General features: G+C 37.0%; 2 protein-coding genes across 2 annotated transcripts in view; one reads left to right on the forward strand and one right to left on the reverse strand.

Annotated features, from left to right (window-relative positions):
* slc25a29l (solute carrier family 25 member 29-like) overlaps positions 1-6,562 on the reverse strand; it is a 28,835-nt gene extending 22,273 nt beyond the window's left edge. The window contains exon 1 of the mRNA XM_083550527.1: positions 6,496-6,562. The gene's annotated coding sequence lies outside the window, so the exon portion shown is untranslated. The remainder of the gene's footprint in view (positions 1-6,495) is intronic.
* fut8a (fucosyltransferase 8a (alpha (1,6) fucosyltransferase)) overlaps positions 1-20,165 on the forward strand; it is a 33,079-nt gene that overhangs the window by 2,682 nt on the left and 10,232 nt on the right. The window contains exons 2-5 of the mRNA XM_083550479.1: positions 5,142-5,579; positions 8,912-9,030; positions 12,132-12,294; positions 12,984-13,098. Of these exons, the coding sequence (XP_083406605.1) occupies positions 5,377-5,579; positions 8,912-9,030; positions 12,132-12,294; positions 12,984-13,098 (600 nt within the window). The 5' untranslated portion in view covers positions 5,142-5,376. The remainder of the gene's footprint in view (positions 1-5,141; positions 5,580-8,911; positions 9,031-12,131; positions 12,295-12,983; positions 13,099-20,165) is intronic.

Raw genomic sequence — 20,165 nt, forward strand, 5'->3', positions numbered from 1 at the left:
TTAATTTTTTACTTCTGATGAGAGGTTTGCATCTTGTGGTCTTATTTGAATAGTGGATTGTCCCCAGATCCTGATCCTAATATTGTTGGGCAATTTATACAAATCTCTCAACTGCTCAACCTTTTTTTTTTTTTTTTACTAGGACACCCTGTTTGAAACCACAATTTATTGTTAGTTCACCAGTGGTTTCTTTTTTCCCCCTCAAGACTTTCCAAATTGTTGAATCGGAACCCTGCTTCAACCCAATTATACGTAATGTTCGTGCAATGACTAACCTTAACTCTAGATATTTTCTCAGTTTTAAAACCATGTTGTTATATATATATATATATATATATATATATATATATATATATATATATATATATATATATATATATATATATATATATATATATATATATATATATATGCTTTATCACTGAACGCGGTCTCCACAGGTCAAACCCAAGGCTCAATTAATTTAAACTTTATACATTGTTCAAACAATAATTATACATTGTTTAAACAGGGCACGCCTCAGCATCAACAAACACTTCAGTTTTAGCAGTGGGTTCAAACAAACAGTGCCAGGTTGTTTCGCATTTGTTGAGAGGATAGTAAAAGCAAAAGAATGTCGCTGATATTTTCACAGGGCTTGGGTTGTGCAAATGGTGCAAACGTTTGTCCAAACTACTCAATGATAAAGTTCCGTTTATTACGTATTTCTATAATCAGGCTCATGGCTTCTCAAACTCCATAAACCAACAGTGGCAATAGAACAGAGGATTCCAGAGGATGCCACGTTTGCTCCAAGTCAGCTCATCAAATGTCTGGCCTGATAGATTTGCCCCGCAACTGTAAGTGATATTACTGGAAGCGTCCAGGAGCAACAAAAGCCCATGCAGGAAGCGATAGATGATCCCAAATCACAAAAGCGGGGCCACCGAGTGCTGAATAGGGTCGTGTGTAAAAAATACACCTTCGAAGTATTGGTTTACTTTCTGGGGAAAGATATACTGAAAACTGTTGTATTTTGTATATTTGTATTATATATTTTTACAATGGTGATACATTTCGATGACCCCATATCAAAAAATACATTACATACATAGACCTACTGTAGCCTACCCAGGAGTCTTAAAGAATGGTGTATATATATATATATATATATAATTAGTGTAAAATGTGTGTATTTGGGTGCAGGCACTGCCAAATAAGTACATCCTTCCTAGCAGTGTTTAAATAAATACACAAGTGTGATCAAACATAAAAGCAGAACTTACATTTACATTTATCCAGAGCGAAATAAGGGTTAAGGGCCTTACTCAAGTACCCAGCAGTAATCGTTTTGGTGGTGCTGGGATTCGAAAGAATGACCTTGTGATCAGAAGTCCAACATCCTCTCCAATAAGCTACATCGTGTATCTACATCAGTCCAAAAAGAAAAAAGTTTTGGTGTCAAAAGGAATTGTTGCTGCTCATCAGTCTAAGAGGGGTTATAAGGCCATCTCCAAACAATTAAACATTTCAGCGAGAAGGATTGTTCATAAATGAAGAGTTGCCAGTCTTTTCAGGAGTGGGCATTCAGCCCTAAGACGGAGTTTAATGTTCATGTAAATAAAAATAAAACTTGTTCAAACACGTGACTCCTTAGTGACAGCGTAAGAATAGAAACCAGTGGACGTTAACTTATGCCAAGATATTTTCCTCACCATTTGCAAATTTGAAGGGAGTAAAAATAAAGTCAAATTTAGTGATGACTTTGCTTAATTTATGTGAAATGGTTGATGCCAGTATGTACAGAATGCCCAGATTTGCCTTCACTTCCTTTTTGGTGACCTAGACATCAGAATGTGTTTGGAGGTTATAAAGCAAATGTCTGAGGAAATAGTTTTTATTGATCTCATGATTCTGTGATCTAGATTTTTTTTAATTTTTTTTTATGAGAAAAAAAATTGTGCTTCTTCCAGGGACTCGTTAGTCAGAAAAGTTACGATTAAGTGATGATAAGTCCTCAAAGATGTTTGAATTCTAGTGACTTCAGCTTTACTTTGTGCAACCTAGATATCAATATTTGTAAGTTCTCTTGTTTCTCTCTCTCTCATTTATTTTTTATATATACACACTGAATAAAATTATAAACACAACTCTTTTGTTTTTGCCTTAAAGACTCAAAGATCCAAGACTTTTTCTATGCACACAAAAGGACTATTTCTCTAAAATATTGTTTACAAATCTGTGTGAATCTGTGTTAAGGTGATAATCCATCCACCTCACATGTGTGGCATATCAAGATGCTGATTAGACAGCATGAATATTGCACAGGTGTGCTTTAGGCTGGCCACAATAAAAGGCCACTTTAAAATATGCAGTTTTACTGTATTGGGGGTCCAAAAACTTCAGCTCATTAAAAATGGGGCAAAAACAAGTATTGCATTTATAATTTTATTCAGTATATATATATATATATATATATATATATATATATATATATATATATATATATATATATATATATATATATATATATATATATATATATATATATATATATATTACATATTTTTTATATATACACATACACATACAGGTGCATCTCCATAAATTAGAATATCATTAAAAACTTGATATTTTAGTAATTCGATACAAAAAGTGAAACTCGTATAATATATAGATTCATCACACAAAGACTGATATTTCAAGTGTTTTAATTTTAATTTTGATGATTTTGGCTAACATTTAACAAAAACCCACCAATTCACTATCTCAAAAAATTTGAATACTTCATAAGACCAATCTAAAAAACTTTTAGTGAATTGTTGGCCTTTTGGAAAGTATGTTCATTTACTGTATATGTACTCAATACTTAGTAGGGGCTCCTTTAATTTTAATTACTGCCTCAATTCGGCATGGCATGGAGGTGATCAGTCTGTGGCACTGCTGAGGTGGTATGGAAGCTTAGGTTTCTTTGACACTGGCTTTCAGCCAATTTGCATTTTATGGTCTCTTGTTGCTCATTTTCCTATTGACAATACTCCATAGATTCTCTATGGGGTTCAGGTCTGGTGAGTTTGCTGGCCAGTCAAGTACACCAACACCATGGACATTTAACCAACTTTTGCTGCTTTTGGCAGTGTGGGCAGGTGCCAAATCCTGCTGGAAAATGAAATTAATCTCCATTAAGCTGGTCAGCAGAGGGAAGCATGAAGTGCTCTAAAACTTCCTGGTAGACGACTGTGCTGACCTTGGACTTGATAAAACACAGTGGACCAACACCAGCAGATGACATGACTCCCAAAACCACCACTGACTGTGCAAACTTTACACTGGACCTCAAGCAAATTGGATTCTGTGCCTCTCCTCTCTTCTTCCAGACTCTGGGACCTTGATTTCCAAATGAAATGAGCAACTGAGCAACAGTCAAGCCCTTTTTGTCCTTTATCCAGGTGAGACACCTCTGACATTTGTCTCTGTTTCAGGAGTGGCTTGACTCAAGGAATGCGTCAGTTGTAGCCCATGTATACGTCTGTGCGTGGAGGCTCTTGAAGCACTGACTCCAGCTGCAGTCCACTCTTTGTAAATCTCCCCAAATTCTTGAATGGGCTGGGTTTCACCTTTTTCTGCCACATTTTTTCCTTCCATTCAACTTTCCATGAATGTGCTTGGATACAGCAGTCTGTGAACAGCAGCTTCTTAAGCGATGACCTTTTGTCTCTTACCCTCCATGTACAGGGTGTCAATGATCGTCTTCTGGACAAGTGTCAAGTCAGCAGTCTTCCCCCATGATTGTGTAGCCTGAACCAGACTGAGACACTATTTAAAGGCTCAGGAAACCTTTGCAGGTTTGACTTTAATGAGCTGATTACCGTGTGACACCACGAGTCTCCAATATTGAAGTTTTTCATAATATTCCAATTTTCAGAGATACTGAGTTTTGGGTTTTCATTAGCTGTAAGCCATAATCATCAAAATTAATAGAAATAAACACTTGAAATATCAGTCTGTGTGTGATGAAACTGCATAAAGAGTTTCACTTTTTGTATTGAATAAAATAAATCAACTTTTTAATGCTGTTCTAATTTATTCAGAGGCACTTGTGTGTGTGTATGTGTATATATATATATAATAAAAAAAAGTGAGTCACTCGTTTAAAATATTTAATCGCAATTAATTGCATGACTTGTGATGAGTTTTCTCATAAATAATCACAACTTAATCCCATTTTTATACTCTAATCAACATGGGCATGGACATATGAATGCTTTATGCAAATGTATGTTTATTATTAGTGAAACCAAACTCAACAACGAGCATGAAAACTAGACGTATCAAAGGTCACAAGTTTTTCAGAAGAAATTGGTCAAGAAATTGGTCATGTCCATTAGACGCATTGAGAAAAAAAATTACTTCTCTTGCTTTTGCACTGAGCAGTTTACCTACACAAGCGTTTATATTTTCACATGGCTGGGCAGCTCGTGAAAAACACTCCAAACGGAACTCATGCTGTGTTTCCACACGGACGGTTTTAATTGCCAGATGTGCTCATCATGGTGGATTTTGGTGCTCGATTTGAGACTCTGTGCAGCAGTAAAATATACGTTTTAGCACTTAATTTTTTCCGTTGGAGTTTTTCTTTATATCCGAGTGTTTTTTTTTTTAATGCAGTTTGTTATTATTTGAGATTGTCGACATTTAAACAGTTTACATTTGACATAAATAAGATGCCTGCTTGGTTAAATAATATTGGCTATTTTATACAAATAAAATAGAATATCAAAGTAATGCAGTACACTTATTATATTGAATAAGTTGAGTAATTGATAAAACTGGCACAAATTTTATTGATAATATAAATTAAAAGATTTAGAGCTATCAAATGTAAACTATTTGTAAACTACTATGTAAGCTATTTTACATATTTCAGCATATTTTAACAAATGTCTTTCTCCCATCCTTTATTTATTCACTCTATTCCAAAGTTAAGTAATTTTTAGAAGACAGTACATCTGTACTTTATACAAGCTGCACATTGACTACTCTACTACACTGAGAAGATCTAGAGAAGGTGTGTGTGTGTGTGTGTGTGTGTGTGTGTGTGAGATATATATATATATATATGAATGATAATTTCTCTCTAACACACTGTTTTGCTTTACCAGGACTGGATGTTTACAGCACCTACACGTGAGGAAACGTTAAGAGCCAACGAAGTCCCGAAGCTGACGGTCTTCTCTCTAAATTGGGAAAGTTCACAAGTTCGACCTTGGGGCCTTTTGGATCGCTGCGATTGCTGCCCTTCTTCGCTACTGTCGACCTTCTTTTCCGTTGGAGGAGTAGCAGTGGGCCACAAGAATGCATTTGATCGCTGCGCTGTGAGGAGAGCGAGAGAGAGACATGCGGACGTGGACAGGCTCATGGCGCTGGATCATGCTAGTGCTGTTAGCATGGGGCACCTTGCTGTTCTACATTGGAGGGCATCTGGTGCGTGACAGTGAACAGCCTGAGCATCCCAGCCGCGAGCTCTCCAAAATCTTAACTAAGCTCGAGCGACTTAAGCACCAGAACGAGGAGCTGCGCCGCATGGCGGAAACGCTCAGGTCAGTCTGCGCTTCTTCTACACTTTTTAGGCGCACCCCCCCAACAACATAGAAGAGCAGTGTTGCTCCACCTGCATTTAATAATTGGCTTTGAGTAGAGGGAGAAAATAGGCACGAGCCAATGATAGTCATTGCTTTAACTTCAGTGAGGAAATATGTCAATTCAGTGTAATAACGGCTACAAGTTACTTCATTACACTACTTGATTGATTAAATAGTCATTTGAATTTGATGATGCCAACACTTAGACTACGCTCAAATTTTTGCACAGTAAACAAAAGTGAAGCACATATACACTATATATATATATATATATATATATATATATATATAATTTTTTTTTTATTAGATTTGAATATTAGAGGTCGACCGATCATTCATCGGTTTTAGAGAATAATCGGCACTTTTGCGAATGCTGGAACTATCGGCTATGTGCAAAAATCCATCCAGAGACGACTCACTTTGTCGTTACACGCGAGACAGCGTGCTGCACAGAGAGCGCCGCGTTATATTTATTATTTAGAATTTATTATATAATTTAATGTATTAATATTTATTTCCCTTAGCACATTTTGATGATTCGGTGCTTTTTTAAAAAAAATTAAGTTCAGTACTATTTTACGTGTAGTGTTTTTTTTTTTTTTCTCTTCCAGTATACATTTTAAAAACTATCAGTTGATTAATTGGTCATTGGCAATTATGATCTAACCTAGCAATCAGGATCAGTAAAATCCGCTCGCAATATCTAGGTCGGGGCTCGAAATAGGGGTCGAGCAACAAAAAGCAGAGCAACAAAGTCCACAAAAAACTAAAGGGAATATTCAAAAACACCTCAGGAACTTAAAAATTATTAAACACAGTCTTTCTTTGAAAAGAAAAACATGGCAAACAACAAACTCAGACACAAGGGACTTACAATAGGGAACTCTGGAAAAGGCAGGAGACTCGAGAAGAAAACAAATCCAAGAAACAGACCGTACAACTTTAACAAGCAAGCAAGAAAGGGGAATTTAAATACACGAGAGGGTAACAAGGCTCAGGTGGAAACAATAGGCGCTAATGGGGGACGCTGGAACACTTTGGCGACATCTGGTGGGGAAAAACAGGAACCACAAAAAAAAGACAAAACCAAAACCTAATTGGAATTCCGCAGATCCTTACACACACACACACACACACACACACACACACACACATATATATATATATATATATATATATATATATATATATATATATATATATATATATATATATATATATATTGTGTTTTCATATATAGAATTTTGACCATTAACATTATTTGTAAATGTTGAGATCATCATAGTCCTTTGTTTTATTTTTTATTGGAAAAGTAAAACAAACTTTTTAGACAAATAGTTTTGCTTCTGTCCCGAATACAGTATATTACATGTTAAATATAAACCGCTCTCATGGTAACTAAGCTATATTGTTCTGCAGTGATTTTGTCCGTTGCTTTGGTTCACGCTCTTCTGAGTAGTTTGGCATCAATATATTCTGTTCATTGTGATAAGAAGTAAAAAAAGAAACTACAATAACTGGGCATGGGTGAAAAGGCAATTTATTTCAACAATAGAATGAAGCTAGGAAAGAAATTTGGCTGTGCACATTATTTTCAGAGAAATTGCATGTTTGTTTTAGTACTGGGACACTAATAGCGTCCCCCAGTGGCCAATCTGAGTTACATTTTATATCAGATTGTCTTCACAAACTTCTTCAGAAACCACACTCTAAAGGGAGCCCATTGAGCCATTGTAGCAGACTATATATTAATTGCATTTCAAATCCATCCTCAAATTTTTTGAGTGGTTTAGTAATTTCATGGATCTTTAGGCTTTTCATGTGGAACCATCCACAGCTGCACAGAGTGGTCTCCAATTAAAGAGAACTCTATCCAGAGGTAGGGTGCTGAGATGGATCAGGTGGACCTGAAGTGAAACAAGAAAGAAGCACTGGTCACTGGTACCTGAAGAGCATCAGAGAAAGAAAGAAAGGAAAGTAGAGGGGTGATTGAGAGAGAGCGAGAGAGCGAGAGAGCGAGAGAGAGAGAGAGAGAGAGAGAGAGAGAGAGAGAGAGAGAGAGAGAGAGAGAGAGAGAGAAGGAGAGAGAGCGAGAAGGATCATTAAGTCTCTTTATTGTCGCATAAAAGTTACAGTCACAGTGTGATCACAGAAACATTAAAAAGTGCAACAAACAAAAAAAACCAGGTTACTAATGTTTCATATCTTTGTACCATTAATCCAGTTTGTAGTTTTAACACCAAATTTGGAATTTGGGCCAGAATTAAGAAAGATTAAATACTGAAGAAAGTCTATGTTATAATGGAAGTACGCAGAAGTTTAATGAAGTAATTGTAGAAAACATGAACACTAGTACAGAAAGACTAGAATGATATTTTCATCAATGCTGTAAGTAAATAAAAAAATTCTGCATTACACAAGTGTAGTTAATAAACACAGGGTAGTGAGTACTGCTCTGTTATCTGGTTGTGTAATTGTTGTTTAAATGGGACATAAGTAGAATACGATTTTGGACAAAAACCTGTACTTTCCTGCAGACTTTTAAACACATAGCAGCAGCACAGTATAAAACAATCATACAGACACAGCTTTAGTTAAAGCTCATGTCAAAAAAGCAGGAGGAAGAGGAAGTGTGATTTCTGTTGCTATTTTGATTGTGCTGGTGTACATATATATATATTCTGGTGTGTGTGTATATATGTGTCTGTGTGTGTGCGTGTGTTATTTTATTGTTATAAATAACAATAAAAGAACATACATTTTTAAATGATTATATCAGAGCGTCTATTCTGTCCAGAGGAAAAATGGATAAATTGCTATCATCCAAATACAGTGGAAGTTACACTAGTGCCACTTAGTGGTGCAAATAGGCAACTACCGTACATCCACATAAAACACCAAATTGTTATATTCAATCCTAATGTCAAATACGGCTTCATTTAAATGTTTTGCGGCTCCATGCACGTTTTATTTGGAAGGAGGGCCCAAAGGTTGCAGACCCCTGTTTTAGGGAAATCACAATGCTACAGATGTACAGACTGTTGGGTGTAAAATGTGGAGCAGGTCCACAAATGGATGCGATGGTCAGCTGTGTGTATACTTTTGCCCATATATAGCATATACAAATGTGCACATATGTCATAATCTATTTTTGTATTCGCAGAAGTTTGATTAATACAATAGGGATTTTGGTGAGCATTATAAAGCATTGTATTTTATATAATTTAAAGCATTATAAAGCATTTTATTTATATATATTTACATATATACCTCTCGCTTTTCTCTCTCAGGTTACCAGAAGGTCAAATTGATGGGGACACTGGAGCTGCAGGGAAGCTTCGTAACCTGGAGGAGCAGTTACTCAGAGCCAAAGAGCAGATCAACTCATACCGCAGTCTACCTGTTGATGGTGAGATGAAACACACTTGACATTTTGTAATATTTGTCTAATATTTGTCTGTTCAGTAAAACAAATAAATAATTATCATAATCTAAATGGTATATTTACCAATTCAGAGAAGAAATATGTCAGGCTTCACAGGGTTAAATCGAAAAAAGTTATCACTAAGTTTTTCCCTTATGAGCCATTCGGATATGATAACGGTGAGGGAAGAGCTTTAAAACAATAAGAGGAAGAAACCCTCTGAGGAGTAAAACTCCAAGGGGAACTTTTGATCTACACTGGATAGTCACCTTATAAACCATTCCTTGCTGTACCTGTGTACTGAAAGTGTAAACAGATAATTCATTATAGTTTTAACATAAGGTCTGTTTTATTAAACCACTTACTACAGATACTCAAGAAGACTGTTCCTTTTCGTTTCAGTCCAAATCAGCTTCACAGTTTGTATTAGACATTCAGAAACCATGAATCTAAATAGTGCATCAGTCAGAAAGTATTCCGACCCACTGATTGAGCTTGAGAGGCTTTACAATGAAAAATGGCAGAAAACTCCACTATCCAGGTGTGCAAAGCTTGTTGCGTCATACCCAAAAAGACTCAAGGCTGTAATCGCTGCTAAAGGTGCTTCAACTAACTGAGTAAAGGGTCTGAATACTTAATGTACATTTGACAGTTCATTTTTTCTTTTTTAATACATTTATAGACTTTTCGAGAATTCTGTTTTCCTTGTTATTCAGGGGTCCTGAGTGTAGATTATTGAGGAAAAAAAAAGAATTTGAATAAGTGTAGAATCAGCCTACAACAAACAAAACTGAAAGAAGTGAAGGGTGTTTGAATACTTTCTTGGATGCACTGTATATTACAAAAATGTGACTGGTCAAGGTCTATTTATCTGTGTATGTTATATAATATAATATTAATTTTAATATTTATACTTATTTTTCTTTTATCTTATAATGAAAAACTGGGAAAAAAATGGTCATTATTTTAGTGGGATGGGATATAGCTCACAGCAGGGGTGGGCAATTAATTTTTTACAAGGGGCCACATGAGAAACCTGAATTGTGTCAGAGGGACACACCAACGATAATATTTTAGGGATGCACCAAAATGAAAATTCTTGGCCGAAACCCAAAAACCAAAAATGAAGAAACAAAGGCCGAAAACCGAAACACCGAAAGAAAAATTGTTTAAATTATTAGAACCATTGCATTTATGGCTATGACTGTGTACTAACCTCACGAAAATCCCTTACAGACAGAGTGGGCGTGCCCGGATTAGCTTTACTTTTCTGCGCTGCTTTCTTCTCATATTTAGAATAGCAATCGCGATGTTTGGATTTCAGGTGATAAATTAAACCTGACGTGGAGAAACTCTTTGCAGATACACCCCCTTTTGAAATTTCAGCATTGCATGTTTTGCAAATTGATATCCGTGGGTCTTTCTCCAAGATATTGAAATAAGTCCACACCGCAGACATGTTGGCTCTTATTCAGATAACCGTGTGCTGGCTGCGCTTTTTAATTGCGTCATTACAATTGTGTTTCGGTTGTTTCGGTGATGTAGGTATTTCGGCCGAAAATTTTCGGTGGCCGAATTTTTGGTGCAGCCCTATAATTTATGATTGGCCTCACGTGGGCCAGACAGGGATGTACAGAGGGCCGGATGTGGCCCGCGGGCCGTAGTTTGCCCAGGTCTGGCTTACATGAAGTGAATTTTAATATGAGAAAGTTCATGCACAAATCATTCATTCGGTTCATTCATTACAAATGGACATTCGGTGCAACCCAGATGAGGATGGGTTCCCTCTTGAGTCTGGTTCCTCTCAAGGTTTCTTTCTTATGCCATCTTGGGGAGTTTTTCCTTGCCACAGTCACCACCAGCTTGCTCATCAGGGACAAACTTACTTATAAAGAACATATTCACTTTTAATCACCACATTATCTGTTATCTGCTAAATTATACAAATATGAATATATTACCGTAATTTCCGGACTATTAAGCGCAAATATAAGCCGCACCCACTGAATTTGACAAAGATTGGGGGAGTGGTAGCTCCAGCGGTTAAGATGCTGGGCTACTGATCAGAAGGTCGGGGGTTCAAGCCCCGGTATTACCAAGTTGCCACTCTTGGGCCCTTGAGCAAGGCCCTTAACCCTCTGTGCTCCAGGGGTGCCGTATCATGGCCGACCCTGTGCTCTGACCCCAGCTTCTAAGCAAGCTGGGATATGCGAAAAACAAATTTCACTGTGCTGTAATGTATATGTGACAAATAAAGGCTATTCTATTTTTATTTTGAACATAAATAAGACGCACCTGCCTACATTGAAACTAATGAACTTTACACAGGCTTTAACGAAAGACAGTGACTATAACACTGCTTGTATCTAAACAGTAGCCTACCAAGAAAGTCATTGTTCACTGTCTTCCTCCTTCCTTTCACAACAATTTCTCTCGAGAGTTTATCTTTTGGCATCGTTGTGCGTTTAAAAATCACCATCGGTGGAAGCTTTTCTCCCGATGTCGTGCGGTAATTATTTTAATAAACATTGAGGAAAATAAGACTCCAAACTGAGACAAAAAGTAACACCCCAAATAAACAGCATGTGCCATGTGTCAGTCTCTAGAGGCCTCTCTAGTACTGTATAATGCAACCTGGAAAAACTATCGCTATGAATCTTTGCCAATAGCCAATAGTTTCAGCAATCAATTATTTGTGCCAATGGATCGATCGACCTCTAGTGATTATACAGAATGTAAAATATATAATAGGTGCAGGTTCTGGTAATACAATTGGTGTAATACATCATATAAGTATGTATTATCACACACACCAAACAGTTTATTTAATGCTTTCAAGTCGTAAACTTTACGTAATTATATTGATATTGAAAAATATTGACTTGATTTTGTTTCATTGTTTATTATCATGAAGGAGAAGGGGGTTACTAATGGTCCCCTAAAATTTAATTATTCCGAATGTAATTCAATCTAGAGCCAATAGATGGATTCAAAGTTTGGTAAAAACCGAAACCGTCACAACACAGAAACATTTTACTCTGAAAATCATGCTCTCTAAAATTCCACAATTGCGTTTGTGTGTTTAGGCCCCGGGAGAAAGCAAGAGGAGTTACGAAGAATGATTGAGAATGGGGTACGAGAATTGTGGTACTTTGTGCGCAGTGAGGTGAAGAAACTAGGCCACGTGGAGACCGGAGACCTGCAGAAACGCATCACCATGCTGCTGCAAGACCTAGGCCACCATCAGAGGTGTTTATTGCACACACACTCAGAATACATGCATACAATACACAAGTCTCTGTTGTCTCCCGGCTGCAACACTTTTGCCTCAAGCGAACGTAACATTCATTATAAAATGTAAATCTTAATATGGATAACCCCACAGGAAATGCTAGGCTAGAAAGGGTTTCTCCATCAGTGAGGAATGAGACTGAGACATGGTCTGAGACACCCAGGAGCAGCCCATTCACCATAGCAATGTGTGGGAATATGAACCTTGAAAAAAGTTTCATAGGGCTGTTACTAAATTTATAGTGAAAGATTTTTTGCCCTTCACCACAGTGGAGTCAAGCTGCATCAGGTAAAGTAAGCAATAGATCCCAGAATTTTGAAGCGCCTGTTTATTAAAAAAAATAAGTGCTTTATGTTCCTTTTCCTGTTTGCTTAGAGGCATTTGAAAACTGCTGTACTAAAGTTCAGCGTTGATAAAATAATTTGAAAATGTCAACATCTTTTCACATCATGCACCAAATTATAGAGAATAGTATTATCAATAGGTACTGGTATGTAAATGATACCCATGCCTAGTCTCTGTGTCTTATTGAGGCATTTAGCCCAGATTTACATCTTTCTATTGTTTTGTGGGAACAACCAAAAGCAAAAGAGCACCGGCAAGGTCCTTCACACCAGTCACCCATCTGTACTGGTTTAACATTCAGGGCCGTCATGACAGACTTGTACCACCTGAGTCAGGCTGATGGAGCTGGAGACTGGAGAGAGAAGGAGGCCAAAGATCTCTCAGACCTGGTCCAAAACAGGATAACATACCTACAGGTAAATCCCACGCACGCACGCACACACACTTGGTGGTAAAAAAAACAAGCACAGCCACATAATAAAAGATAATAATAATAATAATAATTTTGTGTGTATGTATGTGTATATATATATATATATATATTATATATATATATATATATATATATATATATATATATATATATATATATATATAGTACAGGCCAAAAGTTTGGACACACCCTCTCATTCAAAGAGTTTTCTTTATTTTCATGACTATGAAAATTGTAGAGTCACACTGAAGACATCAAAACTATGAATTAACACATGTGGAATTATATACATAACAAAAAAGTGTGAAACAACAAAAAATGTCATATTGTAGGTTCTTCAAAGTAGCCACCTTTTGCTTAGATTACTGCTTTGCACACTCTTGGCATTCTCTTGATGCCTACTTTAAAGAACCTACAATATGACATTTTTCAGTTCACTTTTTTGTTATGTATATAATTCCATATATAATTCCACATGTGTTAATTCATAGTTTTGATGCCTTCAGTGTGACTCTACAATTTTCATAGTCATGAAAATAAAGAAAACTTTTTGAATGAGAAGGTGTGTCCAAACTTCTGGTCTGTACTGTATATATATATATATATATACACAGTGAGGAAAATAAGTATTTGAACACCCTGCTATTTTGCAAGTTCTCCCACTTGGAAATCATGGAGGGGTCTGAAATTGTCATCGTAGGTGCATGTCCACTGTGAGAGACATAATCTAAAAAAAAAAAAATCCAGAAATCACAATGTATGATTTTTTTAACTATTTATTTGTATGATACAGCTGCAAATAAGTATTTGAACACCTGAGAAAGTCAATGTTAATATTTGGTACAGGAGCCTTTGTTTGCAATTACAGAGGTCAAACGTTTCCTGTAGTTTTTCAACAGGTTTGCACACACTGCAGGAGGGATTTTGGCCCACTCCTCCACACAGATCTTCTCTAGATCAGTCAGGTTTCTGTCCTGTCGCTGAGAAACACGGAGTTTGAGCTCCCTCCAAAGATTCTCTATTGGGTTTAGGTCTGGAGACTGGCTAGGCTACGCCAGAACCTTGATATGCTTCTTACAGAGCCACTCCTTGGTTATCCTGGCTGTGTGCTTCGGGTCATTGTCATGTTGGAAGACTCAGCCTCGACCCATCTTCAATGCTCTAACTGAGGGAAGGAGGTTGTTCCCCAAAATTTTGCAATACATGGCCCCGGTCATCCTTTCCTTAATACAGTGCAGTCGCCCTGTCCCATGTGCAGAAAAACACCCCCAAAGCATGATGCTACCACCCCCATGCTTTACAGTAGGGATGGTGTTTTTGGGATGGTACTCATCATTCTTCTTCCTCCAAACACGTTTAGTGGAATTATGACCCAAAAGTTCTATTTTGGTCTCATCTGACCACATGACTTTCTCCCATGACTCCTCTGGATCATCCAAATGGTCATTGGCAAACTTAATACTTGCCTGGACATGTGCTGGTTTAAGCAGGGGAACCCAGCTCTTTTCAGGTCATTGACCAGCTCCTCCTGTGTAGTTCTGGGCTGATTTCTCACCTTCCTTAGGATCATTGAGACCCCACGAGGTGAGATCTTGCATGGAGCCCCAGTCCGAGGGAGATTGACAGTCATGTTTAGCTTCTTTCATTTTCTAATTATTGCTCCAACAGTGGGCCTTTTTTCAGCAAGCTGCTTGGCAATTTCCCTGTAGCCCTTTCCAGCCTTGTGGAGGTGTACAATTTTGTCTCTAGTGTCTTTGAACAGCTCTTTGGTCTTGGCCATGTTAGTAGTTGGATTCTTACTGATTGTATGGGGTGGACAGGTGTCTTTATGCAGCTAACGACCTCAAACAGGTGCATCTAATTTAGGATAATAAATGTAGTGGAGGTGGACATTTTAAAGGCAGACTAACAGGTCTTTGAGGGTCAGAATTCTAGCTGATAGACAGGTGTTCAAATACCTATTTGCAGCTGTATCATACAAATAAATAGTTTAAAAATCATATATTGGGATTTCTGGATTTATTTTTTAGATTATGTCTCTCACAGTGGACATGCACCTACGATGACAATTTCAGACCCCTCCATGATTTCTAAGCAAAATAGCAGGGTGTTCAAATACTTATTTTTCTCACTGTATATATATATATATATATATATATATATATATATATATATATATATATTCTGCTGTATATTGTTGTATTTTAGTGCATTTATCTTTAGTTTATTCATTTGTGTAATTTTTATATCGTGTAATTTTTTATATTTCTCCATTGCTGTTGGTCGAAAAAAAAAACACCAAACAAATTTGGTCGTATCATCACAATGACAATAAAGTCTCACTTTATATCTCTCTATTTATTTATTTTTAATATTTTTTCTTCACCCCTCCTCTCATTTGTTTGCCATAACACGATTATCAATATCAAATGACGCATGTATGTATTGCTGTATTTCCAAGCTCTTGAAGTCAAGAATATTGGTGCATTTCAGCAATTTGCACTGATCATTAATTATAGTTTTGTTGTTCTTTTACTGCATCCGTGTTCATTACAGTTTTCTTTTTTTGTTTTTTTTTTAAGTGCCGTTTGTATCCTTTTGTGCTGCTGAGTAATACCTTCCTATTGAATGACTGTAATTGGAATGTAATAGACAGATGATGATTTACTAAGTGCTTTCACTTATAGACCCACTGTCAGTGGTGATGCACAGTCCGTAAGTATTCGGCTGTGGCTTTTTTTTCGTGTTTTTTGCCTCCGTACACCACCACAGTGAATTCCACATAAAGCTGTCAACATGCGATGAAAGTTTCAACAATTTGTAACAACAATGAGATTCTGTTTGGAGATGTCAGAAGTTTGGACACACCTTCTCATTCAAAAAGTTTTCTTTATTTTCATGACTATGAAAATTGTAGAGTCACACTGAAGACATCAAAACTATGAATTAACACATGTGGAATTATATACATAACAAAAAAGTGTGAAACAACAAAAAATGTCATATTGTAGGTTCTTCAAAGTAGCCACCTTTTGCTTAGATTACTGCTTTGCACACTCTTGGCATTCTCTTGATGCCTACTTTAAAGAACCTACAATATGACATTTTTCAGTTCACTTTTTTGTTATGTATATAATTCCATATATAATTCCACATGTGTTAATTCATAGTTTTGATGCCTTCAGTGTGACTCTACAAGTTTCATAGTCATGAAAATAAAGAAAACTTTTTGAATGAGAAGGTGTGTCCAAACTTCTGGTCTGTACTGTATATATATATATATATATACACACAGTGAGGAAAATAAGTATTTGAACACCCTGCTATTTTGCAAGTTCTCCCACTTAGAAATCATGGAGGGGTCTGAAATTGTCATCGTAGGTGCATGTCCACTGTGAGAGACATAATCTAAAAAAAAAAAAATCCAGAAATCACAATGTATGATTTTTTTAACTATTTATTTGTATGATACAGCTGCAAATAAGTATTTGAACACCTGAGAAAGTCAATGTTAATATTTGGTACAGGAGCCTTTGTTTGCAATTACAGAGGTCAAACGTTTCCTGTAGTTTTTCAACAGGTTTGCACACACTGCAGGAGGGATTTTGGCCCACTCCTCCACACAGATCTTCTCTAGATCAGTCAGGTTTCTGTCCTGTCGCTGAGAAACACGGAGTTTGAGCTCCCTCCAAAGATTCTCTATTGGGTTTAGGTCTGGAGACTGGATAGGCTACGCCAGAACCTTGATATGCTTCTTACAGAGCCACTCCTTGGTTATCCTGGCTGTGTGCTTCGGGTCATTGTCATGTTGGAAGACTCAGCCTCGACCCATCTTCAATGCTCTAACTGAGGGAAGGAGGTTGTTCCCCAAAATTTTGCAATACATGGCCCCGGTCATCCTCTCCTTAATACAGTGCCGTCGCCCTGTCCCATGTGCAGAAAAACACCCCCAAAGCATGATGCTACCACCCCCATGCTTTACAGTAGGGATGGTGTTTTTGGGATGGTACTCATCATTCTTCTTCCTCCAAACACGTTTAGTGGAATTATGACCCAAAAGTTCTATTTTGGTCTCATCTGACCACATGACTTTCTCCCATGACTCCTCTGGATCATCCAAATGGTCATTGGCAAACTTAATACTTGCCTGGACATGTGCTGGTTTAAGCAGGGGAACCCAGCTCTTTTCAGGTCATTGACCAGCTCCTCCTGTGTAGTTCTGGGCTGATTTCTCACCTTCCTTAGGATCATTGAGACCCCACGAGGTGAGATCTTGCATGGAGCCCCAGTCCGAGGGAGATTGACAGTCATGTTTAGCTTCTTTCATTTTCTAATTATTGCTCCAACAGTGGGCCTTTTTTCAGCAAGCTGCTTGGCAATTTCCCTGTAGCCCTTTCCAGCCTTGTGGAGGTGTACAATTTTGTCTCTAGTGTCTTTGAACAGCTCTTTGGTCTTGGCCATGTTAGTAGTTGGATTCTTACTGATTGTATGGGGTGGACAGGTGTCTTTATGCAGCTAACGACCTCAAACAGGTGCATCTAATTTAGGATAATAAATGTAGTGGAGGTGGACATTTTAAAGGCAGACTAACAGGTCTTTGAGGGTCAGAATTCTAGCTGATAGACAGGTGTTCAAATACCTATTTGCAGCTGTATCATACAAATAAATAGTTTAAAAATCATATATTGGGATTTCTGGATTTATTTTTTAGATTATGTCTCTCACAGTGGACATGCACCTACGATGACAATTTCAGACCCCTCCATGATTTCTAAGCAAAATAGCAGGGTGTTCAAATACTTATTTTTCTCACTGTATATATATATATATATATATATATATATATATATATATATATATTCTGCTGTATATTGTTGTATTTTAGTGCATTTATCTTTAGTTTATTCATTTGTGTAATTTTTATATCGTGTAATTTTTTATATTTCTCCATTGCTGTTGGTCGAAAAAAAAAACACCAAACAAATTTGGTCGTATCATCACAATGACAATAAAGTCTCACTTTATATCTCTCTATTTATTTATTTTTAATATTTTTTCTTCACCCCTCCTCTCATTTGTTTGCCATAACACGATTATCAATATCAAATGACGCATGTATGTATTGCTGTATTTCCAAGCTCTTGAAGTCAAGAATATTGGTGCATTTCAGCAATTTGCACTGATCATTAATTATAGTTTTGTTGTTCTTTTACTGCATCCGTGTTCATTACAGTTTTCTTTTTTTGTTTTTTTTTTAAGTGCCGTTTGTATCCTTTTGTGCTGCTGAGTAATACCTTCCTATTGAATGACTGTAATTGGAATGTAATAGACAGATGATGATTTACTAAGTGCTTTCACTTATAGACCCACTGTCAGTGGTGATGCACAGTCCGTAAGTATTCGGCTGTGGCTTTTTTTTCGTGTTTTTTGCCTCCGTACACCACCACAGTGAATTCCACATAAAGCTGTCAACATGCGATGAAAGTTTCAACAATTTGTAACAACAATGAGATTCTGTTTGGAGATGTCAGAAGTTTGGACACACCTTCTCATTCAAAAAGTTTTCTTTATTTTCATGACTATGAAAATTGTAGAGTCACACTGAAGACATCAAAACTATGAATTAACACATGTGGAATTATATACATAACAAAAAAGTGTGAAACAACAAAAAATGTCATATTGTAGGTTCTTCAAAGTAGCCACCTTTTGCTTAGATTACTGCTTTGCACACTCTTGGCATTCTCTTGATGCCTACTTTAAAGAACCTACAATATGACATTTTTCAGTTCACTTTTTTGTTATGTATATAATTCCATATATAATTCCACATGTGTTAATTCATAGTTTTGATGCCTTCAGTGTGACTCTACAAGTTTCATAGTCATGAAAATAAAGAAAACTTTTTGAATGAGAAGGTGTGTCCAAACTTCTGGTCTGTACTGTATATATATATATATATATATATATATATATATATATATATATATATATATATATATATATATATATATATATATATATATATATATATATATATACACAGTGAGGAAAATAAGTATTTGAACACCCTGCTATTTTGCAAGTTCTCCCACTTAGAAATCATAGAGGGGTCTGAAATTGTCATCGTAGGTGCATGTCCACTGTGAGAGACATAATCTAAAAAAAAAAAAATCCAGAAATCACAATGTATGATTTTTTTAACTATTTATTTGTATGATACAGCTGCAAATAAGTATTTGAACACCTGAGAAAGTCAATGTTAATATTTGGTACAGGAGCCTTTGTTTGCAATTACAGAGGTCAAACGTTTCCTGTAGTTTTTCAACAGGTTTGCACACACTGCAGGAGGGATTTTGGCCCACTCCTCCACACAGATCTTCTCTAGATCAGTCAGGTTTCTGTCCTGTCGCTGAGAAACACGGAGTTTGAGCTCCCTCCAAAGATTCTCTATTGGGTTTAGGTCTGGAGACTGGATAGGCTACGCCAGAACCTTGATATGCTTCTTACAGAGCCACTCCTTGGTTATCCTGGCTGTGTGCTTCGGGTCATTGTCATGTTGGAAGACTCAGCCTCGACCCATCTTCAATGCTCTAACTGAGGGAAGGAGGTTGTTCCCCAAAATTTTGCAATACATGGCCCCGGTCATCCTCTCCTTAATACAGTGCCGTCGCCCTGTCCCATGTGCAGAAAAACACCCCCAAAGCATGATGCTACCACCCCCATGCTTTACAGTAGGGATGGTGTTTTTGGGATGGTACTCATCATTCTTCTTCCTCCAAACACGTTTAGTGGAATTATGACCCAAAAGTTCTATTTTGGTCTCATCTGACCACATGACTTTCTCCCATGACTCCTCTGGATCATCCAAATGGTCATTGGCAAACTTAATACTTGCCTGGACATGTGCTGGTTTAAGCAGGGGAACCCAGCTCTTTTCAGGTCATTGACCAGCTCCTCCTGTGTAGTTCTGGGCTGATTTCTCACCTTCCTTAGGATCATTGAGACCCCACGAGGTGAGATCTTGCATGGAGCCCCAGTCCGAGGGAG

Source organism: Silurus aristotelis (assembly GCF_946808225.1).
Source record: "Silurus aristotelis genome assembly, chromosome: 9".
In the NCBI taxonomy this organism is placed as follows: domain Eukaryota; kingdom Metazoa; phylum Chordata; class Actinopteri; order Siluriformes; family Siluridae; genus Silurus; species Silurus aristotelis.